We start from the raw sequence: 14,869 nt of genomic DNA, 5'->3' as shown, positions 1-14,869 counted from the left end.
AAAGTATTACCTGGTCCCTTTGCAAGCCTTTCCATAGAGACCCCAGTAGCCTAGCATGAGACTTCCTGAGTGTAGAGAGGTTGGGAATTTTGAAGGTACACTTCCTTGGATCCTCAAGAGTTAGCAGTCTTATTCGCACTAGAACAGTATCCAAGCAGCTTCTTGCTCCAGGAAAATCACTGAGCAAGACTTACACATTTTATTACACCATTCAGTTGGACACTGCACACTACTGTGTCTGGAAAGCATTACGGACACTTTGGGTGCTATTACAATGTAATAGTCTTATTGTGCAGGAACATTCCTCTATGTAGAGGTTGATTAAGTTTGCATAGCTTGTTATGAAAACAAACTGTTAAAAACACCACCCAATCTGGGGGGCCTAAAATCCTGTTTTCTTTTAGCTGGCACAAGGTGACAAGACACACAATCACGCCAACCCACTCCCACAAGCAACAGAATAGCATATAACTATGACCATTAAAAATAATGCAATTTAGCGAAGTAATGAAAAAGGTAACTGATGTTTGCAGTGAAGAGATTCAAAACCTCAAAAGTTCTCCACTTCACATTCCAAGCCTCTAATTTATTAGAAACTCAGCCCATTTGTGTTCAGTGTTGAACATAACTAAGATTTCCATCAAAGAAACAGCAATTCTGTGCTTTAAAAAGCTCAAACTTCAAGACTGCTGTTTGAAATTAGCAGTTGCCATTTAACCTGAATACATTTAGGACTGGTCTACACCTAAAACATAGGTCGACCTAGATACATCACTCAGGGCTGTGAAAAATTTAGCTCCCTGTTTGACAGAGTTAGGTCAACCTAACCTCCAACTGTAAATGCAGCTACTGCCTCTCAGAGAAGTGGATTATCTGCATCAGTGGAAACACCTGTTCTGCCAATGTAGGAAGAATTTATGTTACAACAGCATAGCTACAGTGCTGTTTGTGCCACTGTAGCATAGATATACCTTTAGTAATTTCAAACTTCACACCTCTAAATTCTCTCCTGAAGCTCCTAACAAGTGTAGCAAGAATGCCAGACAGCCCAAGTTAGGAATGAATATGTTCCAAGAAAAACACAGAGTCTGATATATTAAGCATACATATTTACTTAATCTATACAGAATCGAGTAGATAAAATTTCAGATTCACATTAGTGAAAAATCCCTACAAAATGTTTTTGAAAAGCAAAACAAGACTGCCTGTTCATTTCTCAATTTTTTTTTTCTCATGAAAGCAGACATGGTTGTAAAAATAAAGCAGTGTGTTTAGCACAAACTAGATTTCTGCATCACTTTTTTCACAGTTATTTCCATCTACAGTCTGAAGAGGTAGATTTTCTGCAACACCTGAGAATTAAACTGTAATATAACCAGGTGTAAGTGGAATAAAGGAAGGACAAAACAGATTTGAGAGATACAGCCCTAACATAGTTGTGTACACTACTACACGTATTTGGGTCTTGCATCACACACAATTTAGCTTTTATTTTTTTGCACCCTAATCATGGGCCCAACTAACAATTAGGTGTACACGTCAGAGGCTACATAAATTTACAGCCCAGATTAAACAGTTGTGGTAGTGGAAGATACACAATACAAGTTTCCATAAAAACCCTACTGGAACCAATTTGGCTGAACAGTGGCAGTGTAACAGCCTGCTGTATGGCAGATCAGTGAGAGCGCTGGGCTTATCCCTTGCACTCTTTATAGCAACACCCCTTTGGTCAGTGCATGGAATGACATTAACTGCTTTCAGAAAGCCACGTCCAGCCCACCTTTGCTAGAGGGAAGGTTGGTGTGATGTGGTTCAGGGTCACACAGAGATAGGAAGAAAATCTCAGATTCCTTAAAACCCTTTACTGGAGGCATTCCGCTTCATTTACACATGCAAGCCAGTAACTACGTATCATCTGCACTGCCCTTCCATTTGTCTCTCATATCTTTACAGCCCTTGCGGCAGGGACCAAAGTTCACTCCTGACTACACACAGAACACACATTATAAAAAGAAATGTGGTTATAGATACAGGAGAACAAATAATACATTTTAAAAAAAGAGAAAACTGCACTTTCCACTTCACTTGCAAAATGTGTACCTTTTGCCAAGGGTATGTTGTGCTGTAATTGATACATTAAGATCTTCACTTGCCCTCAGGAAAACGATTTCACGCTCACTTAATTTATTAGCTGAAGACCAGTTTTGGCAGAAATTTAAAAACTTACTTCCGTTAGTTTTTTGATTCCATGACAACACACAAAGTCAGACAAATCATTTGATGAAGCAACTTTGGAAGGATGTTTCTTCTTTCCAGTATTTTTGTTGCCATGCGGTTAACGTGATTAGTGTTTCAAAGCTGAGTCCAACCTCTCTGACTGCTCACCTCTACCTTCTCATTACTCACCATGCATGGACCACAAATACAAAACAGACTGTGCAAATTGAAGAGAAAAAACTGGCCAGTTCCCAATTTATGTCACTCATTTGCTACACAATTTAAGAAATGTCAGTTTGATACAGTTTTGTTCAGTGGTATGAGCTAAAACACATTTATCAGGCTTTATACAACCTTATTCTCTTTATAAGACATCTACATTATTTCAATGTACACCATTACATCAGGGAAGGGATCAAGAGCTCAGTGCAGCCTGAACATTCAAGTAATTTAGCCACTGAACTGCCAAAAAGAACAAAGGGGACGGGGAGGGAAGCTCATTGAAAGTTATGTGCTTGGTTCAGAAATCCCCCACTGAAGTTAAGTGCAAAGAACATTAAGTACCAGAAAAAGCTAACGTTTGTATCTCTTAAAATAAAAGTGATAACAACTGAAACTAGAAAGCGAAATATGTGGGCTAAAGTTAACAGTAGCTTGTTACTTAGCACATGACCTGCCTACATTACCTGCCTTGCTAAAAATAAATGTTGGTCCCAGCGAACAGTTCCCTTAAAAATTTGATATCCAAGTTTTCAAAGTGAAACACTGTAAGGCTCACAACTGCAGTCCATTACATTTTTTTAAATGTAATTTTTTCTTATTTATGGCATATTAGTTTAACATGAAACCTCTGAATTACCAATTTTACCAGGCAAGCAGTAGGTACCAGGAAGGCACTCTGTCTACTGATCAGTGTCTTTTCAGGTTAGGTGTGTGACAAGTTAAATGTTTTACTTTGGGAATATATTTGAATCCACATGATCAAATATTAACTGTGTTCTTTACAGATCCTTAAATATATTGCATACAGTGCTAAGTAAAGAACATCCAAACCAAAAATTGGTGTCTTAAGCACTGCATGCAGTAAGCATCTACAGTATCAACAAATCTACAAGAACTTGTTTGAAAATAACCAGATTATTTAATGCAACTTCTCTAATCAGAAATAATCATTTTATGAATTTTTGCAGTGCTGAGGCTTCATGTTAAGGGACATAACATGACTAACACTTCTGCAGTTGTGTATATTCCATTACAGATAACTTCACTCCATAAACACTCATTCCTGTATGCTTTCTTTGCAAGTTAAATTTAACACATTCACAGGGAGGGCAAATATAGTCTGTCTGTGAGTTAACCTTAGAGCACAACCCTGAGAAGTTTGCAAGAAAGTTGTACACCCTGTTTTACCAGCTGAAAATTAAAGTATGCATATTTGAAAGCTGTTTTTGTCATACCACAACTACACTAAAACCCTGTAAAATATTCTTGATCATATTCTGGACCCTTATTTTCATATATAATCAGGTGAGATAGTTGAAGTTTCTACTGGCCATTAGATGAATGGATGTAGAGAACTGACTGAAGAGTTTGGTAATTACATTAGTATACCAAACCTTACTTCAGTTAACAGAAGCAAAATGTTATTTTCAAACCAATGAAGTGACACTCCTGTCACTTTTCCCCATGAAATGTTAAATCTTTATACAAGTCTTAACTGATATGGTGAGATTTGTGTTTAGGGGAGAGGAAATGCACATGCATTCTTTATGGAAAAATATTTTTTTAAAATGAGGCAGATGTGCAACACAGTTGTGGAAAATGTACAGATTACACTATTCAAAGCTGCTATGCAGCTTCCTGTACCACATAAGTCCAGTAGTTCTAAGAAAATACATATATGGTAGAAAAAGTAAGAAAATTTTCACCACAAAACCAATAGTTACCACCAACAGAGAAAGTTATACACAAAATATATCTCTCAATACAGTGTTTACACTTCATTTTAGTCAACAGGAACAGGACTGGTGGAGACAGTCTTTTCAGAGCCATTTCCTTCATTTGCTGCATTTGATTCAGCATCTGATTGGATTCCTGGTTCTGTGTCAGTGGAAGTTCCCAGCTCCTCATGGGAATTGAGAGTGCATGACTGCAACACCTGCACTGCTAGATCCACATCTGCTTCTTTTACAGAAACCTGTTCCTTAAGGACTTCCACCTTCTCATTCAGCTCATTCCTCTCCGTCTGAAGAGCCCTGCACAGCTTCTCCAAACGCTCCAGTTTTATTTGAAAGCCTTTGTATTCTTTGTCTCTAACTGTTTTCTGTAAGGGATAAAAATAAACAGAGACTAACCCAATAAAGTGATCGGGGGGGGGGGGGGGAAGAGAGCTGGGAATATTTATTTCTTTTAAAAAGGCACTACTTTGACAGGCAGAGAGATTAAAGTTGTCCCTTTAATCCCTCAAAAAGGCACAGCATATATAGCGTTGGTGCAAATTCTCAGGCTGCCTCCAATGTTCTAAACCAAAGGGTGACCACATATAAGAGGTTGACAGGCCAGTCTGCTGAGATGCAACACAGGGTACTACATACTGCCATCTGTGAACAAGTGTTTTCTAATGTGAACAAGAGCCCACTAGGAACTCACGGAGACTAAATCACACAAACCAAACAGCTTGTTACTGTTCAAGACTACAGTTATGGGGATATTACTTATGGAACTCAGCCAACTTTAGTGAATGGGTACCAAATATTTCTGATTTCAAGCAGTTTGTACACAAACATATATACCAGATTTCATGGCAGAAATGGAACAGAAAGAATACTAACAGACATGGCAGAACTACACTGACCCCTAGTTGTAGCTAAGTGAGTTTTACAACTCCAAGGATTCTGCAGGCTTCTCAATCTAGCACCTGTCCCAGCATTTAATAGACATAAATAGTTTGTACCATTTTGCCATAAGATCCTACCTAGTAAGCAATAGGTTAGGGACAGCAATTCCTATGCTATGCTTTTGACTGACTAGACATATGAAGATCAAATGTCATGGATAGCAATTACAAAAAACAAAATTCATTTTGTGCCTTGAGAAGGATGGTAAATTTACCTGGGAAAAGTTATTTAAAGAAGCAGCACAAACTGTTAGTAATTAAAAAACAAAAATTAGTTGTATAGTTTGAACAGCTACAGAGCATTTCTTGACAATCTCCAGCTATCTAGAAATGAAGGGCCATGTAGAGGCAAGCCCTGCTTGAATGTTACTACACAGTTCCTTAAACTATGAAGATTGTTACCCACCTCTTCAGCCATTTGCAAAAGAGCTTTGTTGTTGTTTTCCCATTTTGTACGCCACACTATTGTCTCTTTTTCCAGTTTTTTTATCTTCTTGGTCATCTAAAAATATAGTAAAGCTAGTTTTATGACTAGGATCAAAATAGAGGTAACCACATATTAAAATGTTTTAGTAAGTTGCTCGAACTGTAGTTTTCAAAGTAATCTTATAAAATAAATGTACAGGAAAGGGTTTCAAGTCAGTCCTATGAAAAATTATTAAAATCTTAAACATTTAAAAATATTACTTTTAAGATTATGGTGATTATAAAGAAATTTCCATCCTCCCCCAAAAGCGTCTACAATCAACTTCTCCATTTACAAACAAAAGTAGTTCGTAACTGAAGTATTGCACATGACAATTTTTTTTTAAAAAGCTGTTTTCTGCTTTTAATATTAGCTTTTGGAATCAGAACTTGGCATGCAGTTATGCAAGTTTTCAGAAGAATGGATTGCATCATGTTCTTCCACAGCTATGCTGATTTTTTTTCTCTCTCAGTAATCAGACTGGAATCAGAGGGAGAACTAGTTCTAACGTGCCATTTTACAGTTTTTCCAGCTACAACTACTTTTAAAATTGCATTCAAGTCTATATCCTCTTCAGGGATTTTAAGGCCTAATAAGAAGCCAAATTTTTTTTCCCCTAATATTTTTTTCCCCTAATTTTCATTAAATTCTAACATAATTATATAAAAGTACCTTTTCCATTTCTTGTCTGAAGGTTGTAAAAAGTTCATTGCTCTTTGCCATGGTGGTCTGGAATTCTTCAAACTTATCCATGTAAAGAGAAAGCTTTGGGAAAAAAATAATTGGAAATATTTAATCTTTAAACTGTAGCGATATTATCACACGAGCAATCTTTATTAAGGTACTTCAGAAATTTCAGCTAGTAGTAATTCAACAAAGGTAAGAGAACAATATTTACGTTCCCCCTCTAATCTATCAGGTAAATTTTCACCTAAAGCATGTATACATGACTATAAAAATAGATGATTACTCAAATTGTGCATGGATGCTGAGCTAGGGTTATCTTTATAAAGCAACAGAATATATTCTAACAAAAGTTAGGCATTAAGACATGGTTGTTATCTCAGTTAAATGGAAGTTTGAAAGAGATGCATTTCTAACTATGTACAAATAAAGGTAACAGCTAAAATTTGAAAAATTAAGCACAAGTTTAGGTGTAAATATGTAATTTAAAAACTAATTAAGATACAAAATATTGAACAAGGGAAGGATTAAAACACCAAAGCAAATTAGGATCAGACGAATAATAAAAGTTGAAGTAGTCATAGGTGTGAGATTTAGTAACAAACTGCAAATTCTACATGTGTAACAGTGAGATTGGATTTGAAGTGACATCCTCCTCCGAGGCTCTCAACCACATAGTCTTGTTACTAAAGATATGGTTAAGAAACAATGAAGGTTCTGATCCTACAAACATGAATCGAAGTGGGGACTTGTTTGGGGCTTAAGTTATCCTAACAAATTCTCACTATAAGTAGAAACTCCAAGGAAGTGAGATTGGATAGGGAATAAACAAGCCTTTTAATATCCTTGTTTACACATCTTATAAAAGACAAACTGGGCAAGGGAACTAACCATTATTTGGTAAGGACAATGAAGTAGCCTCATTCGTGGAATTTCTAGTAAATACAACATTCTATCCAGAGGACAGATTTTGAATCTGCTGTTATCGGAATAAGCAAATTAGGAGTCCCACAGCCATTATTAGCAGCTTCCCACGTAACCTGAAAAAACTTCAAAGCAGCAAATAGAACTCCCTCTCAGTTCTCTTGCAGTCAAATCTTATCACAGCTGGGGCATATTTTGCAAATTTTAGGTTGGTAGAGGCATGATCATATAATTTCAGCACAGGGACTGAATACACAAAACACTTTCCCTCTCCAATTTGGCAGAAGAGTCAATCAGGAATTCATCCAGATCAGCATTTCTTAACAGGTGAGCGGTCACCGGGAGAGAAAAATCACCCACAGGGAAAAAAAAAAAAAAAAAAAAGAGGTGTTGTGAAATAACCAGCGGGGTGGAAGCCACAGATAGGACAGGTCCTTAGAATATCTGAAAGTCTAGTCTTAGCACAATGGATGCAGTGTTCTTTTCAATTAATGAAACAATCTTAGCAGTTCAGCATCTACACTTTCCAGTAATGTGGAGGGAACTAGGAGCCCCAAATAGCAATTTAAAGAAAACCTTATTTTAAAAAAACAGTATCTCCAATGTACATATAGCGAGAAGTGTTCATTGAACAGACAATTGCTACCAATTTAAGTTTCCATAAAAATTCAATATTTCCATTAATGAAAGTTTAATTTGCAATTTTTTGTACTTCCTCAAAATGTCAGGTTTGAGTCAAAACCATAAGGATCTCTTGATATTTTCATTGTGGAGCATCTGTATTGAACAGTACATTTACAATTTTTATTAAGTTACCTGCTGTTTTAGTTGGGCTTCCTGCTGCTTCATCTGCTCACATTTGTGTCTGGACTCAGTAGCTTCTTTTAATAGCTAAAAAGTGGAGAAAATGGCACTGTATTATTGAACATTATATCGAAGGGCAAAATTTTAAGGATAATGTAAACGGGAATAAACAGTTACTCACCTTCTTGTAGCTGCTGTTCTTTGAGATGTGGTGCATATGTCTATTAAATTAGGGGTGTGTGCCTCGTGCATCAGTGCTGGAAAGTTTTCCCTAGTGGCACCCACAGGGATGGCCATGTCTGCACCCAGGCATCCCTTGAGCTGCAAGCACAAAGTACATAAACGGAAGAACTGCACCACCCACCCTTCAGTTTCTTTGTACCAGAATCTTGGATGATAGACTCCAATGCGTTGGAGAAGGAGGGTGGGTTGCATAAAGGACATATGCAGCACATCTCGAAGAAAAGTTACGAGAAGGTGATTAACCATTTCTTCTTTGAGTGATTGCACATGTCCATCACACTAGATGACTCCCAAGCTGTTTTCAATGGAAGTGTGGCTAGGAGTCTGATCAGAAGATGGACTACAAGACTCTTTTCCTCCCATTCACATATTTCCTTGATGCAACAGTAACTGTGTAATGTTTAGCAAATGAGCGGACTAAAGACAACTTTGTCCCTATTGTAGACATCTGCGAAGCGACAATTTCCCAGAAATGCAGTGTGCTTAGTGTGCTCTGGTTGAATGCACAGACAGCTTCTCTGGGGGCGTCCTGGGCAACGCAGCTGGTGATCCACTTAGAAAGCCACTGCACTGTTACAGAATGCCCTCTCATTTGTTCTTGATAGAAAACAAGCAGCTGGGAAACAGACCTGAAAGGGCTTCCTAGCAATTGGTACCATTTTATGACGTGGAGCCGTTACCAGTGGTCTTGGAACAGACATTGAGAAAAAAAATACAGGACCTGAAATCACAGGCATCACAACATACCCCAAAGTGTGCACCATGTTTGTTGGTTCTGGAAGGACACTGTCAAACTGGATGATCAGCGAGGGTGATACTGAGAGGGTCAACAGATCTCTTGCAAACTTCATATGCCTCTGAAGTGGTCTGTATTGAAAGCGGTCTTTGCCCCGCTGCAAGCAGGGGCAATGGTTCCACTACATGTGTCAATAAAGTAGCCAATATTGACAGTCCTGGACATGGTTCTACAGCTCTACTTTATAAGAGCCAAACACTGCAGTACTGGGGAGTGGTGGGCTGAAGGGCACGCTCTACCTACGGTACCAGAGTGGCTTAAACTTTGAAACTAAGGCGTTCTATATGGAGGATTTGACAAAGACAAAACAGTCCTCTTAGGATGCTCTGAGCACTCGTTTGAGGACAGCCAGGTGAGCGAGATTTTCTCTTGTCTCGGTCCACAGGTATGGCTGGGGGAGCACATGTGGAGAGAGTGGTCAAGGAACTCCCTCGGTCAGATTCTGATGCTGGGCAAAGAGCAGCCCCCATGAGGATGTATAAGAGAGAATCTTCTCTTTGCTTCATTGTTCTGGTCTTGAAGCCTTGGAAGACTATTTACCTGTCACCTAAACACTTCAAACAGCGAGAGTGAGGATCACTCACAGGAATTGGTGTGTGACACCCAGAGCAAGGCTTGAAGCCAGGGGACCTTAGCACAGTCTCCCCTGGTACCAAGCAGAGCCTGGAGCTGAATACTGACAATAAGGAAGAGAAAAAAGAAGAGGGGTTTCAAAGGACCAAAATGAGTATTACTGTTAACTACAGTTGGGAAACTATTAGCTATAAAGGGACGTTCCCAGGAGGAATGAGCTGTCAGCATGCTTCAACCATGGACAGTAAGTAGGAACAAAAGAACGGGCCGGGCAGCTCTGCCCTTTATACCCTCAGCTCAGAACACGAGGGACACCATAGAACTGGCATGGCTGCCCCTATGGGTAGGTACTGGTAGGGAAAACTCTCCAGCATCCATTCACAAGGCATGCATGCACCCTAGTGTAATAGATCTATGTAATCATTTGAAGAACCATGGCTTGATACAATGTAATATAAATGAGAAAGTTTGATTTACAGTGAAACTTCATACAGTTGAACATGTTCTTGCCTACTCTTGCATTAAATGGTTAAAAAGTTAATTTGTTAAAGAACAAAACAGGTAAAAATTGTGCCAGATTACTTAAGAAACCTAAACAACTCACGGTGTTCTCCTTTCTGTCACAAACTAATAGTACTCAGCTGATATTTTAAAACCGTTTATGGTATACTGGAATTGATTTTATTATATGGAAAAAAATCTTAACAGTTGGGAAAATTCAGTTTATGTCTGCATTCTGGTAAAATGCCTTAAGTATTAAATGATATGCAGAAGTACAATAAAAAGCTATTCTACTACAAAAATACATGAATGCCTAAGCATAGAAAAAAAATTATGTAGTACAATTAGCTTCACACTTGTGATGTTCTCCTGTCACCTATGTTAAAGAAGTTATTTGCAAAGACTGAACTGGACTACTTCGATGACTTGTCTTATATGAAACAAAACTATGCCAGTAACATTAACAACTCCTGTACGTAAAGCAGCAAGGCTGAGGAGAGAAAGCGTAGTGATGTCAAAGTGGGAGAGTTTGTGTCAGACTTGGCTAAAATTTAAACTTTTTAAAAATCTACTTTGTCTAATTTAAAATCAGGAGATTATCAGTATGTCTTAGCTTTTAGACAACAGAAGATTCAAATACTTACACACCTGTAAATCTAAGCAAGAATTCTTCACAAAAACAGCTTGGTATCCTCTATCTTTAAATCACAGTCTTCAAAGATTAGTCAACATGGCCAGAAGTTACTTGATTTTTGACCCCTCCATCCCAAATCACACAAGTACTCATTCTCAGTGAGGACTATATTCATGCCAATTTTGAAACTTCAAGTTTTTTTTCTATACCCTATCTATAAATACGTAATAAAAACAAATAGAAGACATGGGCCTCTCTCCAACACCTTCTAAGATTTTGTTCAAATTCTGGAAACAAAATCACTACTTTGGGTGGAGGGGGGTGAATATTTAGGGCCTGATCCAAAGACTCTAATGGACTTTAAAAAGACTTTGGATCAGCCCTAAAATGTCTAAAGCCATTTCATCACCAGGAGGGCACGTTTTCAATTGAAGAGTTCAACTGAAGACTTCAGTCTTATGTAGTTTCCAGCCAAGCTGCTAAAATTCCTAGTTTTACACTCTCTCAAATGCTCAGAAAACACTGAGCACACACTTCCTGGTAACAGCAAGTGCTCTTAAAGGTGCTTACATTATTTCTGCTTTCACCCTCTTTCCACCTCACACTTCTTAGAGCATAGCTGACCAAATTCAGGCATCAGAAGAACAAGGAAGTGTGCCGCAAAAGCTGCACTATGTGGAATAATCTCCAAGCCTAACAGAAGTACCTAAATTGTGTTCGGAGAATGCATTTATATACACAAACACACACACACCCCTCAAACAGATAATGGTTCTTGCCAAAAAAACCTGCAGCTGCATGCACATTATTTGTTTGCACCTATATAGATGTATATTGCAGGTACAATTCAGGTTCCTTTTAATTTAAACCATTTGGATCTTAGTATCTTGTAGAAAAGGTATTTTAGCCCTAAATATGCTGCCCCTTCAGTTGCTGTGTTTTTTGTTTTTTAAAAGTAAGCTTAGAAGCAACTTACGAACTCCCTCTCTCTCTGATGTTTTTCCTCAGCTTCTTTTATAAGTTGTGTGGTTTGCTGAAGTTTGGCATCCACTAGTTGTTGTTGTAATTCTTTATGCTTGAACACTTTGTCAATATGCTAAGGAAAAAGTAAAACCTGACAGTGTAATATGAGCAGTACACAGTTAAGCCAACATAAAAGATTTTTCTTAATGAAAAAAAAAGTTTTGAACAGTTTTAGTATTCAGTCCTAGTGATCCAATGGTCAGGGTTGCCGGACCATTGGATCACAATATATGTGGTATTTTTCTTTAAGCTCCAGCCTCCAGAGTCAAGTGATTACAGGAGAATTTGAACTTTTATTTAAAAAAGTTTCTGCCTCTCACAGTTGATGAGAGAAGCGTGAAAACATGACTCAAGTGCATCTTAAAAACCAGAAAGTAAATGCAAAGGTTTGCAAACCGTGGCCTAAAAACAGCTGACTGGTCACATCTCATTTCCAGCTGTTAAACAGCACTAAATTACATTAACTTCCTTGTATTACTTTTCCACATAAACAATTGCTCTGGTTGCCACAGGATGTGATCATGAATGAGAGGGGAGAGAAGTGGTTGATGACAACCTCAGTATTAGAAAGCAATCCACACTATGAAAAAAAAATATCAGAGAACACTTATTCTACAACTGTGTGCCTTAGCTGCTGGTTGGGAACCAAAGAAAGCTGTAGTACTCTATGAAAGTGAACTGATTTTAATCATTATCACTTCTCTTTAGAAAGCCACCACTTAAAGTAGTAAGGAAACTAATTTGAGTGCTTATGGAAGCATAAATTTAAATTACCTCTTCCCGTAAAGCATACTGTTCAATTAGTTTCTTCAGCTTCTCCCCCAATTCAATATTTTCTTGGCGGAGCTTGGCATTGTGTATATCATGCTGTTCCAGCTGGGCCTGAATTTCATTCAGTGTAATCTGGAAATGTGCAGTGGCTTCTTTACGTCTCTCCTCTTCTTCACGTGCTTGCTGCATGTTTTCTTCCTTTTATCCAAAAGGATTTGTTAATGGTGTGCAAGTCAAAAGTGACGTAATATGCCCGTATAATAATCTTTAAGATAGAGATGGGTCAAAATAAATACTTCAGGTCTGAATACTTCCACAACATTGGTGTGTTCAAAAACCAAAACCAAAGTTTTGCCCAAACTGACAATTAAATCCTTACCAATTCAGTGTGCTATCAGGATGCTTCTTTAGGGAAGCTGGTTCCTGTTCTTGCAACCACTCTGGCGTTAGCTGGGTGTTTTAATGTAGGTATTTTAATATACATTCAGCAGTCTATTACCATGCTCTATATATTTTGGTATTGGCAAGTGAAGCTCTAGCGTGTTTTGTTTTTACTTTTCAATTGATCTAAAATGGATATGGTTTATAATTGTATGCTTGAAGAGCATTCGTCTTTATGGCTTGAGAAAGAGTTTAACTGATGTTAGTATGGTTTGGTAAGGCCAGCAACGATTATCCAGGAGGCAAAAAAATCCTGCATTGATACATTTGAAATAGAAAACTGAATGGTGTGTGTTCACCTCCTCACCAAGGTTTTTGTACTTCAATTTAAAAGCTACCCTAAAGTTAATAAAACAGTTTTTTGGTGAAGCAATTCCCTACAATAACAACACAGGGAAATGAATGAATCTCAACCCCCCTTTCCCTTACTCCTGCCAATTCAAGCTTTGTTTATATCTTGTCATTTTACGCTGTTTTGATTTCATTCATGTTATTTTACTAGCAGCCAACACCACAGCTCTCAGTAACTAGTACGGCAAGACTAGACACTACAGCAGTCTAAACTAAGTATGATTCATGGACCAGTTTGAGAAGGAAACTGACTAAAGTAAACACACCAATTCCCACAATCCCAATACTCAAAAGGGTTGTTATTCTCTATTGATCTGGGTATTGGACATGAAACAGTGCAAATACCAGCTAGCTAGCTAGCAAGTATGAATTTTAAATAGCAATCAGAAATAGGGTTTACTTTAAAACAATTTACACAAATAAACTAACCTTTAAAGTCTTGTTATGACGCTGAAGCTCCCGGCACAGAGATTCCAGTTTGCTGCGTGCTAGAATGGCCTTGCTATGCTCACTCTGCAAATGGACTTTCTCTTTCACAACCTGTGCTTGTTTCTTCTGCAGTATCTTCATCTGCTTTTGAACATTCCGGCTCTCCTCCAACTAAAGTTAGAGAGCATAATTAAGAAAATGGAGATGAGTGTGCCATCTTTTTCAACCTAGTCAGAACAACTTAAACTAAGATTGAATGAACTTTAAGTAGCTTCAGAAGCGAATGGTGAAGGTCTATACATTTCACTAAGACCAGTGTAGACTACAACAACTGTTTGGGTTTTTTTTTTTTTTTGGTCCCGGGGAAAAGTTAATCCCAAATGTGTGAATGGACAGTCTTGGAATATAAAGCTAAGAAAACCTATTCTGATTTACCAAAAATTTCCTCCGAGTTACAAGGTCTGTAGAACTGTTAACCAACAGCCTCTCAGCCTGCACGCAGCTACGCAAGCAGAACCAGACCTATCAATCACAGATATGTGAGGCACTCTGAAAAACCTACCAATTTAAACAGCTTTCACAGCTAAAGGTAACACCCCGTGGACTGAAACTTGTTAGTAAATTTCTATATGCTATAGTAATAAGTTGTGAATTTCTTCTGTAGAGCATCTCTCAAGAACCAACAAGGATTTTTAATCCTACACACCAAAGAAATTCTCCAAAGATGGGAGAATTGAATCAGTGTACCTTTTAACTCAGAAAAAGGAAGTTTTTGGTAATTCAGAATAAGTTTTCCTATTCTTTCATCTACAAGGTCCACAGATGCATTAACCCAGTGGTTCTTAACCTGGGGTGCACGCACTCCCTGGGGGTGCGAGATGCCCTTTCTGGGGGTGCGAAAGTTCCTTGTTTCTCGAACACCACTGAACAACAGCAACAACAGAAGAGTCACTGAGACGGTAAATTTAAGAAAGTGTAATTTTTCATGTATTCTTAATTTTACTGTGAAATTAAAATACATAATTCTCTTTCATTCTGTAGTTATGATATATGTAGGTTTAAAGAACTGACCTACTTCAAAGATTTTTATAAGGGGTGCGTGAACATATTTTGAGA

At 38.0% G+C, this 14,869-nt stretch overlaps 1 protein-coding gene across 4 annotated transcripts in view; it reads right to left on the bottom strand.

The window, feature by feature from the left end:
* Positions 1-1,143: 1,143 nt before the first annotated feature.
* Positions 1,144-14,869, bottom strand: part of TXLNG (taxilin gamma) — a 51,834-nt gene continuing 38,108 nt past the window's right edge. For all 4 annotated transcript variants that reach the window (XM_084617600.1, XM_084617597.1, XM_084617598.1 and 1 more), the window contains exons 4-10: positions 13,754-13,924; positions 12,536-12,730; positions 11,715-11,834; positions 8,004-8,078; positions 6,252-6,344; positions 5,520-5,615; positions 1,144-4,540 (exon numbers count right to left, since the gene is read on the bottom strand). In XM_084617600.1, coding sequence (XP_084473726.1) covers positions 4,223-4,540; positions 5,520-5,615; positions 6,252-6,344; positions 8,004-8,078; positions 11,715-11,834; positions 12,536-12,730; positions 13,754-13,924 — 1,068 coding nt within the window. In that variant the 3' untranslated portion in view covers positions 1,144-4,222. The remainder of the gene's footprint in view (positions 4,541-5,519; positions 5,616-6,251; positions 6,345-8,003; positions 8,079-11,714; positions 11,835-12,535; positions 12,731-13,753; positions 13,925-14,869) is intronic.

This window comes from Lepidochelys olivacea, assembly GCF_965140295.1.
Source record: "Lepidochelys olivacea isolate rLepOli2 genome assembly, chromosome: 1".
Taxonomy (NCBI): Eukaryota; Metazoa; Chordata; order Testudines; family Cheloniidae; genus Lepidochelys; species Lepidochelys olivacea.
Note: the sequence above shows the minus strand (reverse complement) of the source record. Positions and strands in the feature narration are given on the sequence as shown.